At 38.0% G+C, this 13,901-nt stretch overlaps 1 protein-coding gene across 1 annotated transcript in view; it reads right to left on the bottom strand.

Annotated features, from left to right (window-relative positions):
• LOC139943703 (tubulin-specific chaperone D-like) overlaps positions 1-13,901 on the bottom strand; it is a 106,006-nt gene that overhangs the window by 54,067 nt on the left and 38,038 nt on the right. The window contains exon 31 of the mRNA XM_071940447.1: positions 2,802-2,889. Within this exon, the coding sequence (XP_071796548.1) occupies positions 2,802-2,889 (88 nt within the window). The remainder of the gene's footprint in view (positions 1-2,801; positions 2,890-13,901) is intronic.

Raw genomic sequence — 13,901 nt, 5'->3', positions numbered from 1 at the left:
CCTAACTCAGGATGAGACTAGTCTCAGCTGTTTGTGAAATTCACCGGTGGACATTTTTGGTAATTGCTAAAAATAATTGTAAGCATAAAAACTTACTTGGTAACGAGCAATGGAGAGCTGTTTATAGTAAAAACATGGTGAGAAACGGCTCCCTCTGAAATAACATAGTTTTTGAGAAAGAGGAAATTTCGCACTCATTACATTTACTGACTTCAGGCCTGAAGCCTTTTATTAGGCATCTGAAAGCAAGTTTGTGCAACAAGCATGTTTTTTCTTTCATCTTTCTCTTGCAACTTGGATGACCAATTGAGTCAACATGTTCACAGATTTGTTGTTTTATGCATATTATTTTTGGACACAAAATGAGAATACTGGTCTTTGACAATTACCAAAGGTGTCCAGTGTCTTTAACTGGACTGGTTGACTTCACTGTTGGATACTGGAGGGTTTATGATTTACAAAGGACCCCTAGGCGTTGAAAGATTTCTTGAATATGCTCACTTACTGCTTGAGCGCTCTTTGAACAGTATACAGCCATAGAGCATGATACAACACATTATCGGTATACCCTACAACACATAATATCCTTCCAAGTTCAATGAGCCATTTCACCATACAATTGAGAAGACTGGCATTAGTTACGGCTGACTGGTGAATTAAATTGATCACTGTATAATTTATTCTCATAATACACACTCATTAATATGGTGTTTCTAGAAAGCACATTGCACATTACCTACAGGCACATGAAAGTGCTCATTTCGACATTAAAGGTACATACAATGTTTAAATGCTGCGGCGCAGTGTGCAGTCACTAGACAAACACACCACAGAAGCTATTTCTCTCAGGGCACTAGATTCTTTAACATAGGGGACCTACAAGTGGTGGTTGTGGCCTAGCAGTTATAAGAGCACAGGACTCAATAATAATCTAAACATTTATATAGCGTTCTTAAAATAAAATAAAAAGGTACCACAACGCTTTACAACAAAATAACAAGCAAGCTCTGGTGTTTCTACAGCAGGGTGTGAGTTTGAGTCTCGGTCAATGCTCATTCTGACATTAAAGGTACATACAATGTTTAAATGCTGCGGCGCAGTGTGCAGTCACTAGACAGACACACCAGAGAAGCCCTTTCTCTTAACGCACTAGGTTCTTTAAACATAGGGGAGACCTACAAGTGGTGGTTGTGGCCAAGCATTTAAGAGCACAGGACTCAAGCTCTGGTGTTTCTACAGCAGGTTGTGGGTTAGAGTCTCAGTCAATGCTCATTCTGACATTAAAGGTACATACAATGTATAAATTGCTGCAGCGCAATGTGCAGTTCGTAGACAGGCACACCACAGAAGCCACTGCTCTTAACGCACTAGGTTCTTTAAACATAGGGGAGACCTACAAGTGGTGGTTGTGGCCAAGCATTTAAGAGCACAGGACTCAAGCTCTGGTGTTTCTACAGCAGGGTGTGGGTTTGAGTCTCGGTCAATGCTCATTCTGACATTAAAGGTACACACAATGTATAAGTTGCTGCAGCGCAGTGTGTAGTTAATAGACAGACATACCACAGAACTTAAGCCCTTTCTCTTAACGCACTAGGTTCTTTAACACAGGGTACCTACAGGTGGTGGCTGTGGCCTAGCATTTAAGAGCACAGGACTCAAGCTCTGGTGTTTCTACAGCAGGGTGTGGGTTTGAGTCTCAGTCAATGCTCATTCTGACATTAAAGGTGCATACAATGTTTAAATGCTGCGGCGCAGTGTGCAGTCACTAGACAGTCACACCACAGAAGCCCTTTCTCTTAACGTACTAGGTTCTTTAAACATAGGGGAGACCTACAAGTGGTGGTTGTGGCCTAGCAGTTAAGAGCACAGGACTCAAGCTCTGGTGTTTCTACAGCAGGTTGTGGGTTTGAGTCTCAGTCAATGCTCACTCTGACATTAAAGGTACACACAAAGTATAAGTTGCTGCAGCGCAGTGTGCAGTTAATAGACAGACACACCACAGAAGCCATTGCTCTTAACGCACTAGGTTCTTTCACACAGGGTGACAACAAGTGGCATGTCGTAGCCATGTAGTTAATAAGAGCATCGGACTCAAGCTCTGGTGTTTCTGATCAGCAGAGTGTGGGTTTGAGTCCCAGTCATGATATTTGTATTCTTGAGCTAGGTGCTTTACCATAATTGCTATGTCCTTCAGATGGAACATTAAACCAGAGGTTTTTTTTTAAATTGTTAAAATTGAATTTTCACTGATGACCTGTTTTGAATCTTAATTTTTTTTTTTCGGTGTATATGGGTAAAAACCAAAAATTAATATTCTTTATCCCCGATGCAAATTTAACATCTATTAAATCGTTTGCAGTACCCGCTGCCAAAACATAGGATTCGAACTGCCTCTAGCTACCGGGCAATCTCGGTGGTCTAATTGGTATGACACTGCTCTAGAATTGCAAAGGTCGTGGGTTCGAATCCCACCCGAGTAAAATGCCTGTGATTTTTTTCACAGGACTCGGGAAAGTACTGAGTATACAGTGCTACACACATCGGTGTATATAGGTAAAAAACAAAAATTAATATGTTTTGAATCTCCTCCCAGTCTCTTGTCAATTATTTAAAGTTTCTTTGCCTGGTGTATTTAAAACATGTTTATATATATATATCACAGTATTATCAATGGCCAGTGGAATCAACTGAACATCCCTTCATGAACTTTGAAACATGTGGCATCCTCCTCCCGAGGGGTCTCATCATTGAGATCTAACCTCAATACCTCCGCAATCTTAAAGACAACTCAAAACACTTACCTTAGGGTACTTGTGGCACAGGAAGATGAGAAGTTGGAGCAAGCTTTTTCCTCGAGTTACACCAGGGAATAAAACCAAGCCGCAAAATCTGCAGAAAAATATGAAAAACAAGGGAAAGGGATAATTACCAGTTTCAGAGTGACTCGGGGATGTGTTGAAGAAACAAAATATGTACGCTGTGAATAACAGGGTATGAGTATGTGTAAAGGATTGTTTTTTTAAATATTGCGGATGGCAAAAGGGAAAAAATAACAATTATGAGAGAGTAATTTAAGAGGCATGTCGGTTTGTGTCATGGGAGGAGAAGGGGTGCCTGATGGGTTTGAGAAAAAAACGCTGGATAGAAGACAGAGGGAAGAGCACAGAATATTAATTCGAGACTTGTAGAGTTTCCTGATACAAAATTAAATTTAAACAAGAGAACCTTTACTTTTTGGCAGAATTATACCGCATCATGCAAAATAAGCAGTCTATGGTGAAGCTGGAATGTTGAGTTGACAATAAATGACCCTTAAAATTAAATAGGTCAATCCTGAAAGTTAAGTTATTTCATTGAGACTAATAATTATTGTACACAAGATTTATAACTATTCATTTGTTGACAAAGAAGGTTGGAGGATTTGTATTGGTTTCATTTCGTTTAATTTCCACTTTTTCAAACTTCATTATTTAACGTTTATTGTTACATGATAGCCCTGCAGCAAAAGTTGTTTTTCAAGGGGGCAGTGTTGCATAAAAACATCTTAAAGTTTGAAAAAGCACACCAAGTAAAATAACAAATACAATCACAAGAAAAAACAAATAATGGGAGTGTTTTTTTTTCCCCCTTTAAAAAAAATCAAATCTCTGATGGATTATAACTTGGAACATATCCATGACACAAAAGGCAGAGACAAAGTGCCCCTGATAACATGCTGGTATGCCGTAAACATGATAACACACCTGTGGTTGTCCTGAGTTACCAGGGTAATCACCCACATTGGGGGGGGGGGAGGGGTGGTAATGATTTGACCCACATTTCTGTTGGTGAATTACTGATGAAGTGCTGGGTTTGATTTATAAATTATTTAACAAGTGCAAACATTAATCAAGATGGAAGAAACTAATTTTTGAGCAAGAGGGCCGACCTACTTGTTCATATGGTGCAGGCTATTTAATGGAAATTTTTCTGATTTTTTTAGGAGCAAAGAAAAATAGAAATCAGACTAAAGTAGGAAGAAAATGATGCATGTTAATTCCTAAAGCACTAGTTTGACTATCTTGTTATTTCCTTTAAATGTGTCAGAGAATAAATCTAAACTAGTACATTTGTTCAGTTCTTTTTTATTGTACAAAAGTTACTGGACTCAGGGTCCAGTGAGTATTTTGAGTCCTGGCTCGCCAGATGTTCTACAGGTACAGGCAAGTCAAACGTACAGCTGACTAACTAACTGAAAGTGGGAGAAACCCTCATATACTGAACTTGTATAAACCGGAAATTACTTCCGGCAAAGCTACACATACCCGGAGGCCAGGGTAAGGGAGATCAACTTGGAAACGTTTAAGAACGGCATATAGACATGCTGGTTCCCTCTGTTCTGTCTGACTCTATAGTGAGGCCTGGAGGTTCAGTATAAGTCACCTATTAAGTACGCCAACTCAAAAATTGATTCATCATTTCACTTTAACATTTACAATTCCTGTATAAATTTGCCGAACACATTTTTAATTCTTTACAGACACTGGACACTCTTGGTTTACTCAAAATAACTATTTGCATAAAACCTTACTTGGTAACGAGTAATGGGGAGAGGTTGATAGTATAAAACATTGTGAGAAACAGCTCCCACTGAAGTGACATAGTTTTCGAGAAAGAAGTAACTATCCACGAATTTGATTTCAAGACCTCAGATTTAGAATTTTTGAGGTCTCGAAATCAACCATCTAAAAGCACACAACTTCGTGTGACAATGGTGTTTTTTCCTTTCATTATTATCTCGTAACTTCGACAACCAATTGAGCTCAAATTTTCACAGGTTTGTTATTTTATGCATATGTTGAGATACTCCAAGTGTCAAGGCTGGTCTTTGACAATTACCAATAGTGTCCAGTGTCTATAAATTCTAAACAGATGAAATGTTTTTTGTAAGACCAGACCAGGCCTGGAGTTACTCAGAAGCCATGACCTCTATTGCCCTGGTCCTGGCCGTGGTGCCCCTTCAAAGGTTTCAATAAAAGTTCCCTTCGCAGAATGAAAAAAAGCTTTGCCCTCTCAAAGATGAAAGTCAAGGCCTGCAAATACAAACACTAAATAAACTGAAAAGGCACCTTGAAAGATATTTATTTCATGGATTTTTACCCAAAAAATGTAGTAGTGTTATTTTGTTATAAACCAGTTGAAAAGTGTTTACAAGTAATTGTTCTCTAAAATATGAGGACTAAATTAACATCATCAATCATACATTCTATATAGCCTTTTAATTCTTAACACCATGTTTTCCATCCCCCAAAACCCGTATTCAGTAATACTTAGAAATACAATTTCAAAATAATTATCATCAAATAAAAACAAGTATTTTTTACTATCTTCAAGTGTTCCATTGTATATAATCCCCTCCAAAGAAGTCTGCAAAAGATTTTTGAAATAAAGCGTCCAACGCTTGTCATCATTCGAGCCGTATAAAATATCATCCACATCAAAATAGACAGTTGATATGTTTACCAGCCCCCTCAGCCAATCATCACCAGCTCCACAAGTTGATTTACATTCTTAGCAGTACCCATCAGTCCCAGTTAATAAAACTCTCTGCAAATTTATTGCAGGCAAATCATTTTCTCATGCTGAGAGGAGTGGGCGGGAGAGATTCCAGAGAGAGACAGTGGGATAGGGGGACAAGAGAGGTTCGTATTTGTGTCACAGCACGTTGCACCCCAGTAGGTTAACGATGTGTCACTGCAAGCCATGGGGGGAGGCTGGGAAAATAAAGCAGGGTCTACAGACTGCCTCGGACATGCTGGAATGCCTTGTTGAGATGCTAGGCATTTTAGAGCCAAGTTGTTGTCAACTACAATTTGTTTTGGGAGGTTGGGCGATAGGGGGGGGGGAATATCCGCTGTTCCAGATTGAATTTTAAAATGACAGGCATGTAAAACTAGAGAGTCAATCAATCCGCGTAGGTTGTTTTTCCCTCTCTAGGAAAAACAAACATTGTTGGTGAGATTTATTTTCAAATGACATCCAAAGGAGGTAGTGAATTGATTTATTTTCAATGATTATATTAGTGAGTTTACTTTCTAACAAAATTGCATTTGTATCTGCCTGGATAAAGTACATTAACTCAGCCCATGTTAGATTGTTATATCCGTTGTACATAAACTTGGCACACAATTTCAAGGCATTTTAGGGATGTTTTCTAGGTGCAAACACACTACATCCAAATAATATAAATGATCATGTCTGCACCCAGGCAAAGCACCTACCATCAATCTTCGGTCTTTTTATCCCCCAGGATGTCATTTCCTACTAAGTTTTAGAAATGGCAGTAAACCTCAGGGGTTCAAAGGTCATGACTTTTAGCGCTAGAATGAGTGAAGGATATTAATATGTGTGAATGGATTTGTTTGGGAAATGACAACAAGTGAGGAACTGTTGTCATAGTGATAGATTTCCTGGCTGAATGCCAACTCTTTGGACAAAATCAATAGATAACAAAGGTTTCTACGACAACCGGGTCACCATGACATTTAAAGCTCTTTACAGAAATCAGGAGCTTGTATCAGTGAAATATATAGCAGAGTAATTGTTTTCTTAAAGGTCACCTCTCTTTCAAAAAATGGCAAAATAAATGTACCTGAAATGCAGTTAAAAAAGTCACAACTTTAATTAAAGATAGGGTCATTGGTTTTTGTCAATGTTCTGCTGATTTATATGATAAAGTTTATATACACTATCCATAGAGATACAAGTAACAATAAAAGCCACCTGCAAAATTTTCAGCTTACATGCAGTGTCTACTTGAAGAGAAAATGGCAAAAAAATGTCATGGTATTTCCATCAAGAACATCAAAACAATCCTCGTTGAGCAAGGTGACAGCAGGTATAAACCGCATCTCTGGGCACAGAACTGACAAACGCACACCGCCGCAATTTGACTTTTCAAAAGTCACCTGTAGGCGATCTTTGTAGATTCAATATGATTTGCATACTTTTATTGCTTTCTAATCAACAGCGTGGGGGTAATGTTTCAGTCTACAAACTATCATTACCATTTTTATAACAAGGAGGCTTTTGGATAACTTTGTTTTTTAATTGTCAGGATCATTACTAAAGTATAACCCTACCTTAAAAGCGATGCCGCATCTATGCTGCATCTATGTTGAGTTGGCTTTTTTTCTAAATTTATAAAAGAGGAGGTTTTTCTACTCTTTCTCATCGAACTATCAGGCCTGATACTTCATGAAGGCAACAAAGGCAACTGCCTCCATGCCCCCATTGCCTTGATGCCCTTGAAATGCTCCAGTCAAAATTTACAATTTCTTCATAGGGTGCCCTTAACCAATGAGAAAAATACCTTGGTGCCCTTGCCCTTTCAAAAACAAACAACAGACCTGAAATATTCTTCCGAAACGAGTTTCTACTCCACAGTCCAAGGAAGAAACAGCCCCAATTTGATTGATCTGCTTCTGTCATAACACAATACACTCTGGTTTAAGCCTTTCTTACTTACTACTCTATTAGAGTGCACAGCAAGAGACCGACACCGCACAGCGTGCTGTGGTATGAACGATGCCTCAGATGTCACTAGGGGGCAGGCTTCATGATGTCATATGTCAACGAAACCGGTAGGGTCCTAGGGTACTCGTCAGACCAGGACAGAACTGATGATTTCAGAACGTTAATTGAATCATATCAAATAATTATGTAGTAGACATGTGATATTTCAACTTGTAGAGGCACATTATTCAGAAAATGCAGTGGGTGGCGTCGCTGCAGTCATAATAATTTACCTCAAATCAGTTTGCATCACTTAAATCAAATCTGACAACACATTGTTTTTTAGAGGCGAGCGCTTTATCCACAAGCCAACCATGCCACCCTAAGACTAGTCTAATAGTCTTATTCTCATCGGGGATAAAGAATATAATTTAGTTTCACCAAAAGCACTGCATACATGTACTTAGTACTTAGTAATAAAACCCCATATTGCTTCAACGCGTTTCGAACCAACAACCTTTGTCGTTCAAGAGCAGATGTCTTACCACAAGGGCACCGCAATTGCCCGGTAGCTAGAGGCAGTTCCAAACCTACATTCTAGTCTCTTGACTCTTGACTACCAATGAACATTTGAAACTCTCGACACTTGGGGAAAACATTGACTTAATAACAACAAGTCTCTGCTGCAGTGAGTGTCAGGACAAGCATCAACATGAAATGCAAAACCACAAAGAATGTGTCATACAATTTGCTGCCCTAATTCTGCAAAGTGTTTCCAATCAGCCAGGCACATTCAAGTGGGACCCAAGTGTTGCTGACATTTCAACATTATACTCTGGACTAAAAAACAAAGTGTTAAAAGGAATTACATTTTAACACGTAATTGGTTCCAGAAGACTTAATTCATGTCAATGTTCTAGTTTTCAACATGCCATGATCCCATTTGAGGGGGGGGGGGAATAAATAGTTCTGTTTTGTTAAACCTTTTCTTTTTGCATGACCAAATATATTGTATTTTGATTGCTGCAATCAAATTAAGCAACTATAAAAAGTTTTTTTTTTTTTTTTTTTTTTTAAACCTTCTTTTATTTAATTTTAGATGCTATTCTTGACTTGTACAATATTTCAGACTTCTTGAGGGTTAGTGTTTCATTTTCCGCTGGAAATCTTTCTCTGGATCATTAGTACTGGTATGATTTTTTATAAGTGTTATGCGGGAACGGTTAACAGCACTGGACTAAAGCTCTCTGGTGTTTCTGATCAGCAGAGTATGGGTTCGAGTTCCGGTGGTGGCACTTGTGTCCTTGAGCAAAATGCTTTACCATAACTGCTTCAGCATAACTGCTTTTTATTCTTGGAATGGGACATGAAGCCCTAGGTAAACCCAGAACAATTTTCACGGAAGAGTAGTGGGTTTCTGGTTCACATAACAAGCACCCTTGTCTACAGTTTTCCTCAGGCTCACAAGCTACAGTGATTAAATTCACTTAGGAGGCATCCTTGGTTTCATTTCCACAAATAGTATAATAAAAGTACCAATTGAGCTTTCCGATTTTAACAGATGGATTTTTTTTTACCCCGATAATCATCGATCCGGTAATGTCTTTAAGACGGCGTTTATCTGAAATGCCCATGAGTTCACAGATCAGGAATTTGACTTACTCCAGAGATGGTCTGATACCTTCATCAATCTATAAATGTCTGCATATTTCCTATCATTGGTTTTCCTCCCTCATCCAATCAATGAACAAACTATGGATAGTTATACCTTATGATTTCAACATCCGGAGATTACTGCATTAACAACCCAGATATAAGCATCCACAAAATTCCTGACCAAACATGAACTGATTTTTATTTTCATCGCAATTCCATCGCCTTATTTGATGACATTTTCACAAATCAATCAGTCTCCATAACTCTAGTGGATGTCTTTCCTCTCCAACCCAATCAAATGGATACCTTAACTTTTTGAACTTGCCAATTATTTGTTGTAATTTCAATTTTACCACAAATACTGCCCAAAAGGTTCCTAGCTGCTCGTGATGATTATAATAATAATAATAATAATAATAATAATAATAATAATAATAATAATAATAATAATAATAATAATAATTTGGGGGCTATTCATCCTTACTCCCAGCTAAGAGCTGAATTGCGAAGGCTACAACGTGTTCGAGAAGCTGGCATGCAAGGGCGCCTTTGGCTGGCAGCCACATCGACCCATTATGACCACGGGGGAGCACAGTCAATGATCAAAAGTGTTTGATTTTTTTCCAGAGGGAGGAAAACCGAATGGTCTGGAAAACCCTTGTGGCACAGCAAAGAACCAACGCACAACTCAACTCACATATGGCCCCGGCCGGAAATCGAACCGGGGTCACCTCCCCCCCCCCCACGTCAACCCCCGTCCATGATCACCTTTCACCTACATGTACATTTCACATGGAGAGATATACACAGTCAAATTCAATACCACCTCAGACCAATCAATATATATGGAATGGAAAGCTTACGTCACTGCATGTTTATCCAATGAAGTCATTGTATCCAATGAAACCACTGGTTCTGAAAAGCAAGCACATGTACCTGTCTTTATCCTGTAGGATCAAGACAGGGGACCAGTCTAACTCATAACCATCATCTTCGCCATGCAAATTTACTTTGACAATTCAAGAAACTACTTAAAGCCATTGGACCCTTTCGGTAAACAGTGTTGTCCAAGGCCCACACTTTGTGTACCACAACTTCTATATCAAATAACAAACCTGTGAAAATTTAGGCTCAATCGGTCATCGGAGTCGGGAGAAAACAACGAAAAAACCCACCCTTGTTTCCGCGCGTTTCGCCGTGTCATGACATGTGTTTAAAATAAATTCGTAATTCTCGTTAACGAGAATTTATATTGTTTTGCTGTTTTCTCAAAAAGTAAAGCATTTCATGGAATAATATTTCAAGAGAAGTCTTTCACCATTGCCTTCTGTAAACCCTGTAAGTTATTTGTAAATTTTTGAATTTATTTCTTTTTCTGAACAGAAAGGGTCCAATGGCTTTAAGACTCATTTATACAGAAACACTTGGCTGTTTTATTTCACTTAACATTGGAACATCTTGAGTTTTGACTTCTTTATTTCATCTTCTGTAGGCGCTTTGTAACTTTGGGAAAAAGGCGCCTCAAATAAATGCTGATAATGTATGTAAGACGAACAACTAAACCCTGAATCTGTGCCTGTTCTTCGTCTTGCATTCGTCTCTTCAAAGATTCAGGATAAAAATTTGCATTAGATATTATTTTTACAAGATCCTCAAGAGCCTATTGATGTGGACTAGAGCATACTAGTCAAAACATTCAATAACAAACCGATCGGCTCTTTTCAGAGCCAACAGTTCTACATAGAAAAGGTTAGTGTACTCCAAAGAATTATACTAATATTTCTTGTTATTGTGTTACATGACTGTTTGAAGTCTTACATTCTTCTCTTCACAGATTCATGATATAACTACACAAGATATTATTTTTACAAGATCCTCAAAGTCCAACTCAAGATATAAAGTCCATCTAGAGCAAACTAGTCAAAACATTCAACAACAAACCGATCTGCTCTTTTCAGATCCAACAGTTCTACATAGAAAAGGTTAGTGTACCCCAAAGAATTGTACTAATATTTCTTGTTATTGTTTTACATGCCTGTTTTAATTTTGCATTTTTCTGTTCAAAGACTCAAGATAAAACTACACAAGATATTATTTTTACAAGATCCTCAAAGTCCAACTCAAGATATTAAGCCCACCATCCCTACACACTCTTCAGCTTATTGATGTCGACTAGAGCATACTAGTCAAAACATTCAATAACAAACCGATCAGCTCTTTTCAGAGCCAACAGTTCTACATAGAAAAGGTTAGTGTACTCCAAAGAATTATACTAATATTTCTTGTAATTGTTTTACATGCCTGTTTTAAGTCTTACATTCTTCTCTTCAAAGATTCATGATATAAGACTGCATGTGATATTATTTTTACAAGATCCTCAAAGTCCAACTCAAGATGTTAAGCCCATCATCCCTATACACACTTTCCAGGCTACTGATGTCGACTAGAGCATACTAGTAAAAACATTCAATAACAAACCCAATCAGCTTTTTCAGAGCCAACAGTTCTACTTAGAAAAGGTTAGTGTACCCCAAAGAGTTATACTAATATTTGTTGTTATTGTTTTACATGCCTGTTTTAATTTTGCATTTGTCTGTTCAAAGACTCATGATAAAACTACACAAGAAATTATTTTTACAAGATCCTCAAAGTCCAACTCAAGATATTAAGCCCATCATCCCTACACACTCTTCAGCGTATTGATGTCGACTAGAGCATACTAGTCAAAACATTCAATAACAAACCGATCTGCTCTTTTCAGAGCCAACAGTTCTACATAGAAAAGGTTAGTGTACCCCAAAGAATTATACTAATATTTCTTGTTATTGTTTTACATGCTTGTTTTAACCTTTGATGTCGACTAGAGCATACTTAATAAAAACATTCAATAACAAACCAATCTGCTCTTTTCAGAGCCAACAGTTCTACATAGAAAAGGTTAGTGTACCCCAAAGAATTATACTAATATTTCTTGTTATTGTTTTACATGCCTGTTTTAATCTTTGATGTCGACTAGAGCATACTTTATAATAATAAAAACATTCAATAACAAACCGATCTGCTCTTTTCAGATCCAACAGTTCTACCTTGAAGAGATAAGTACTACCCAAAAGAATTCTTCTAATATTTCTTTTTATTGTTTTACATGCTCCTAAAAATAACCTTCAGCATCTTCAGCCATCTATTCTTCAAAGATGAGAGCCTTTATAAGTGGGAAAGTCTTTCAGAGGACATATTTGTCAGAGGGAATGATAGACTCAGTACTTGTAACCACTTCACGCTGAGAGTGCTTTTTTGAATACTCTTAGTCTTAACGATAAATTTGAAAAGTTGTCTGTGCTGTGTAAAACAAGGCTTTGATTTCTATTTTGCTTATTTTTACTGATGTACTTTTTCTTAAACTGTTTCTGGCTAATTTCCATTTTTACTGTTATGCGCCCTCGAACAGGCTGGTCCTGGAGAGAGCGCAATAAAAATTCAATAAACTATTATTATTACTTATTATTAATTCTACAAAAGGTGTGAGTGAAGAAAGAACAAGCAAAGACAAAAGCTGACGAATTTAAGGTGATTTCCTCTATTTCTGGAGATGAAACCTCCTGAATATGAAGGATTTATAAATTTAAGAGGTTTGCAGACTCTACATGACATCATCATTAAAAATATAGAGTTCAGAGCCCAATTTCATACCGCTGCTTAGCGACCGATTTTGTGCTTACTGTGCAATTTCTATTTCATAGCGCTGCTAACCGGAAGCACATGAAAAGGCATGTAACCTTCCGGTGCTTACCGCACGAAAATAAATGACGTCACCATGCAAACCCAAGGTAAACACGCAATATGGCCGCCCAATTTTTCTGCTTACCCGTGAAATACGCTAAGGCTTAAGCAAATTTTTCTGCTACAGTAAGCACGGAAATTTGCTTACCGTTAAGCAGCACTATGAAATTGGGCCCTGGGGTGGATTTCACAAAGGTAGTCCTAACTTAGGACTAGTCCTAGGCAATGCTAAGAGATAGGACTGGTCCTAAGTTAGGACCAGTAACTCATCCTAACTTAGGACTGGTCCTATCTCTTAGCATTGCCTAGGACTAGTCCTAAGTTAAGACTACCTTTGTGAAATCCACCCCTGGTCCCAATGTCATGGCTGTGCTAAGCAAAGAGTTTGAAGCAGGTAATTCCAGGCTTTTGTCAAGCGTAATTGACGGGCTAGCATAGAATTTTTGCTTGTACTCCACATTTAACTAGGCATTCTTCGCTTACTACACAAAGTTCGGCAGTTAGCAGAGCCATGAAATTGGACCCGGGTCAAAACAAGGACTTTCTCTTCATCCCTCTCAAGAGATACTTGGTCAAAGGAGATCAGTCAGAAAAGCTGATCGTCAGGAAGTATCCCGACAGATCACATCCCTGATTTCTCAAAATCATTCTGAAATCAACTTCAAGAAAATAACTCAGCAGCCAGACTAGGCAAACGTTACGCGAAAGTAAGCCTGCAAAATGAGTTATTACCGAGATCCAACTATACTTATATCTTCACACTTAATCTAATCTCCATCTGAATTTAATGGTGCACTACGCTCAACACTGGAAGATGTGCATATAACGAACATTGACAACTTCGGAAAATGAGCTTATACTTTCACAGGTTTGTTAATTAATGAATATGTTGGGACACACAAAGACTCTTACAAATATTGTCTTTTTTTGTTGCTCCTTAGGTTGCAGTATTTTGGTTGGATTGAATTGAA

Source organism: Asterias amurensis, chromosome 11, assembly GCF_032118995.1.
Source record: "Asterias amurensis chromosome 11, ASM3211899v1".
Taxonomy (NCBI): Eukaryota; Metazoa; Echinodermata; class Asteroidea; order Forcipulatida; family Asteriidae; genus Asterias; species Asterias amurensis.
The sequence above is the reverse complement of the archived record's forward strand: the minus strand, read 5'-3'. Positions and strand labels throughout refer to the sequence as shown.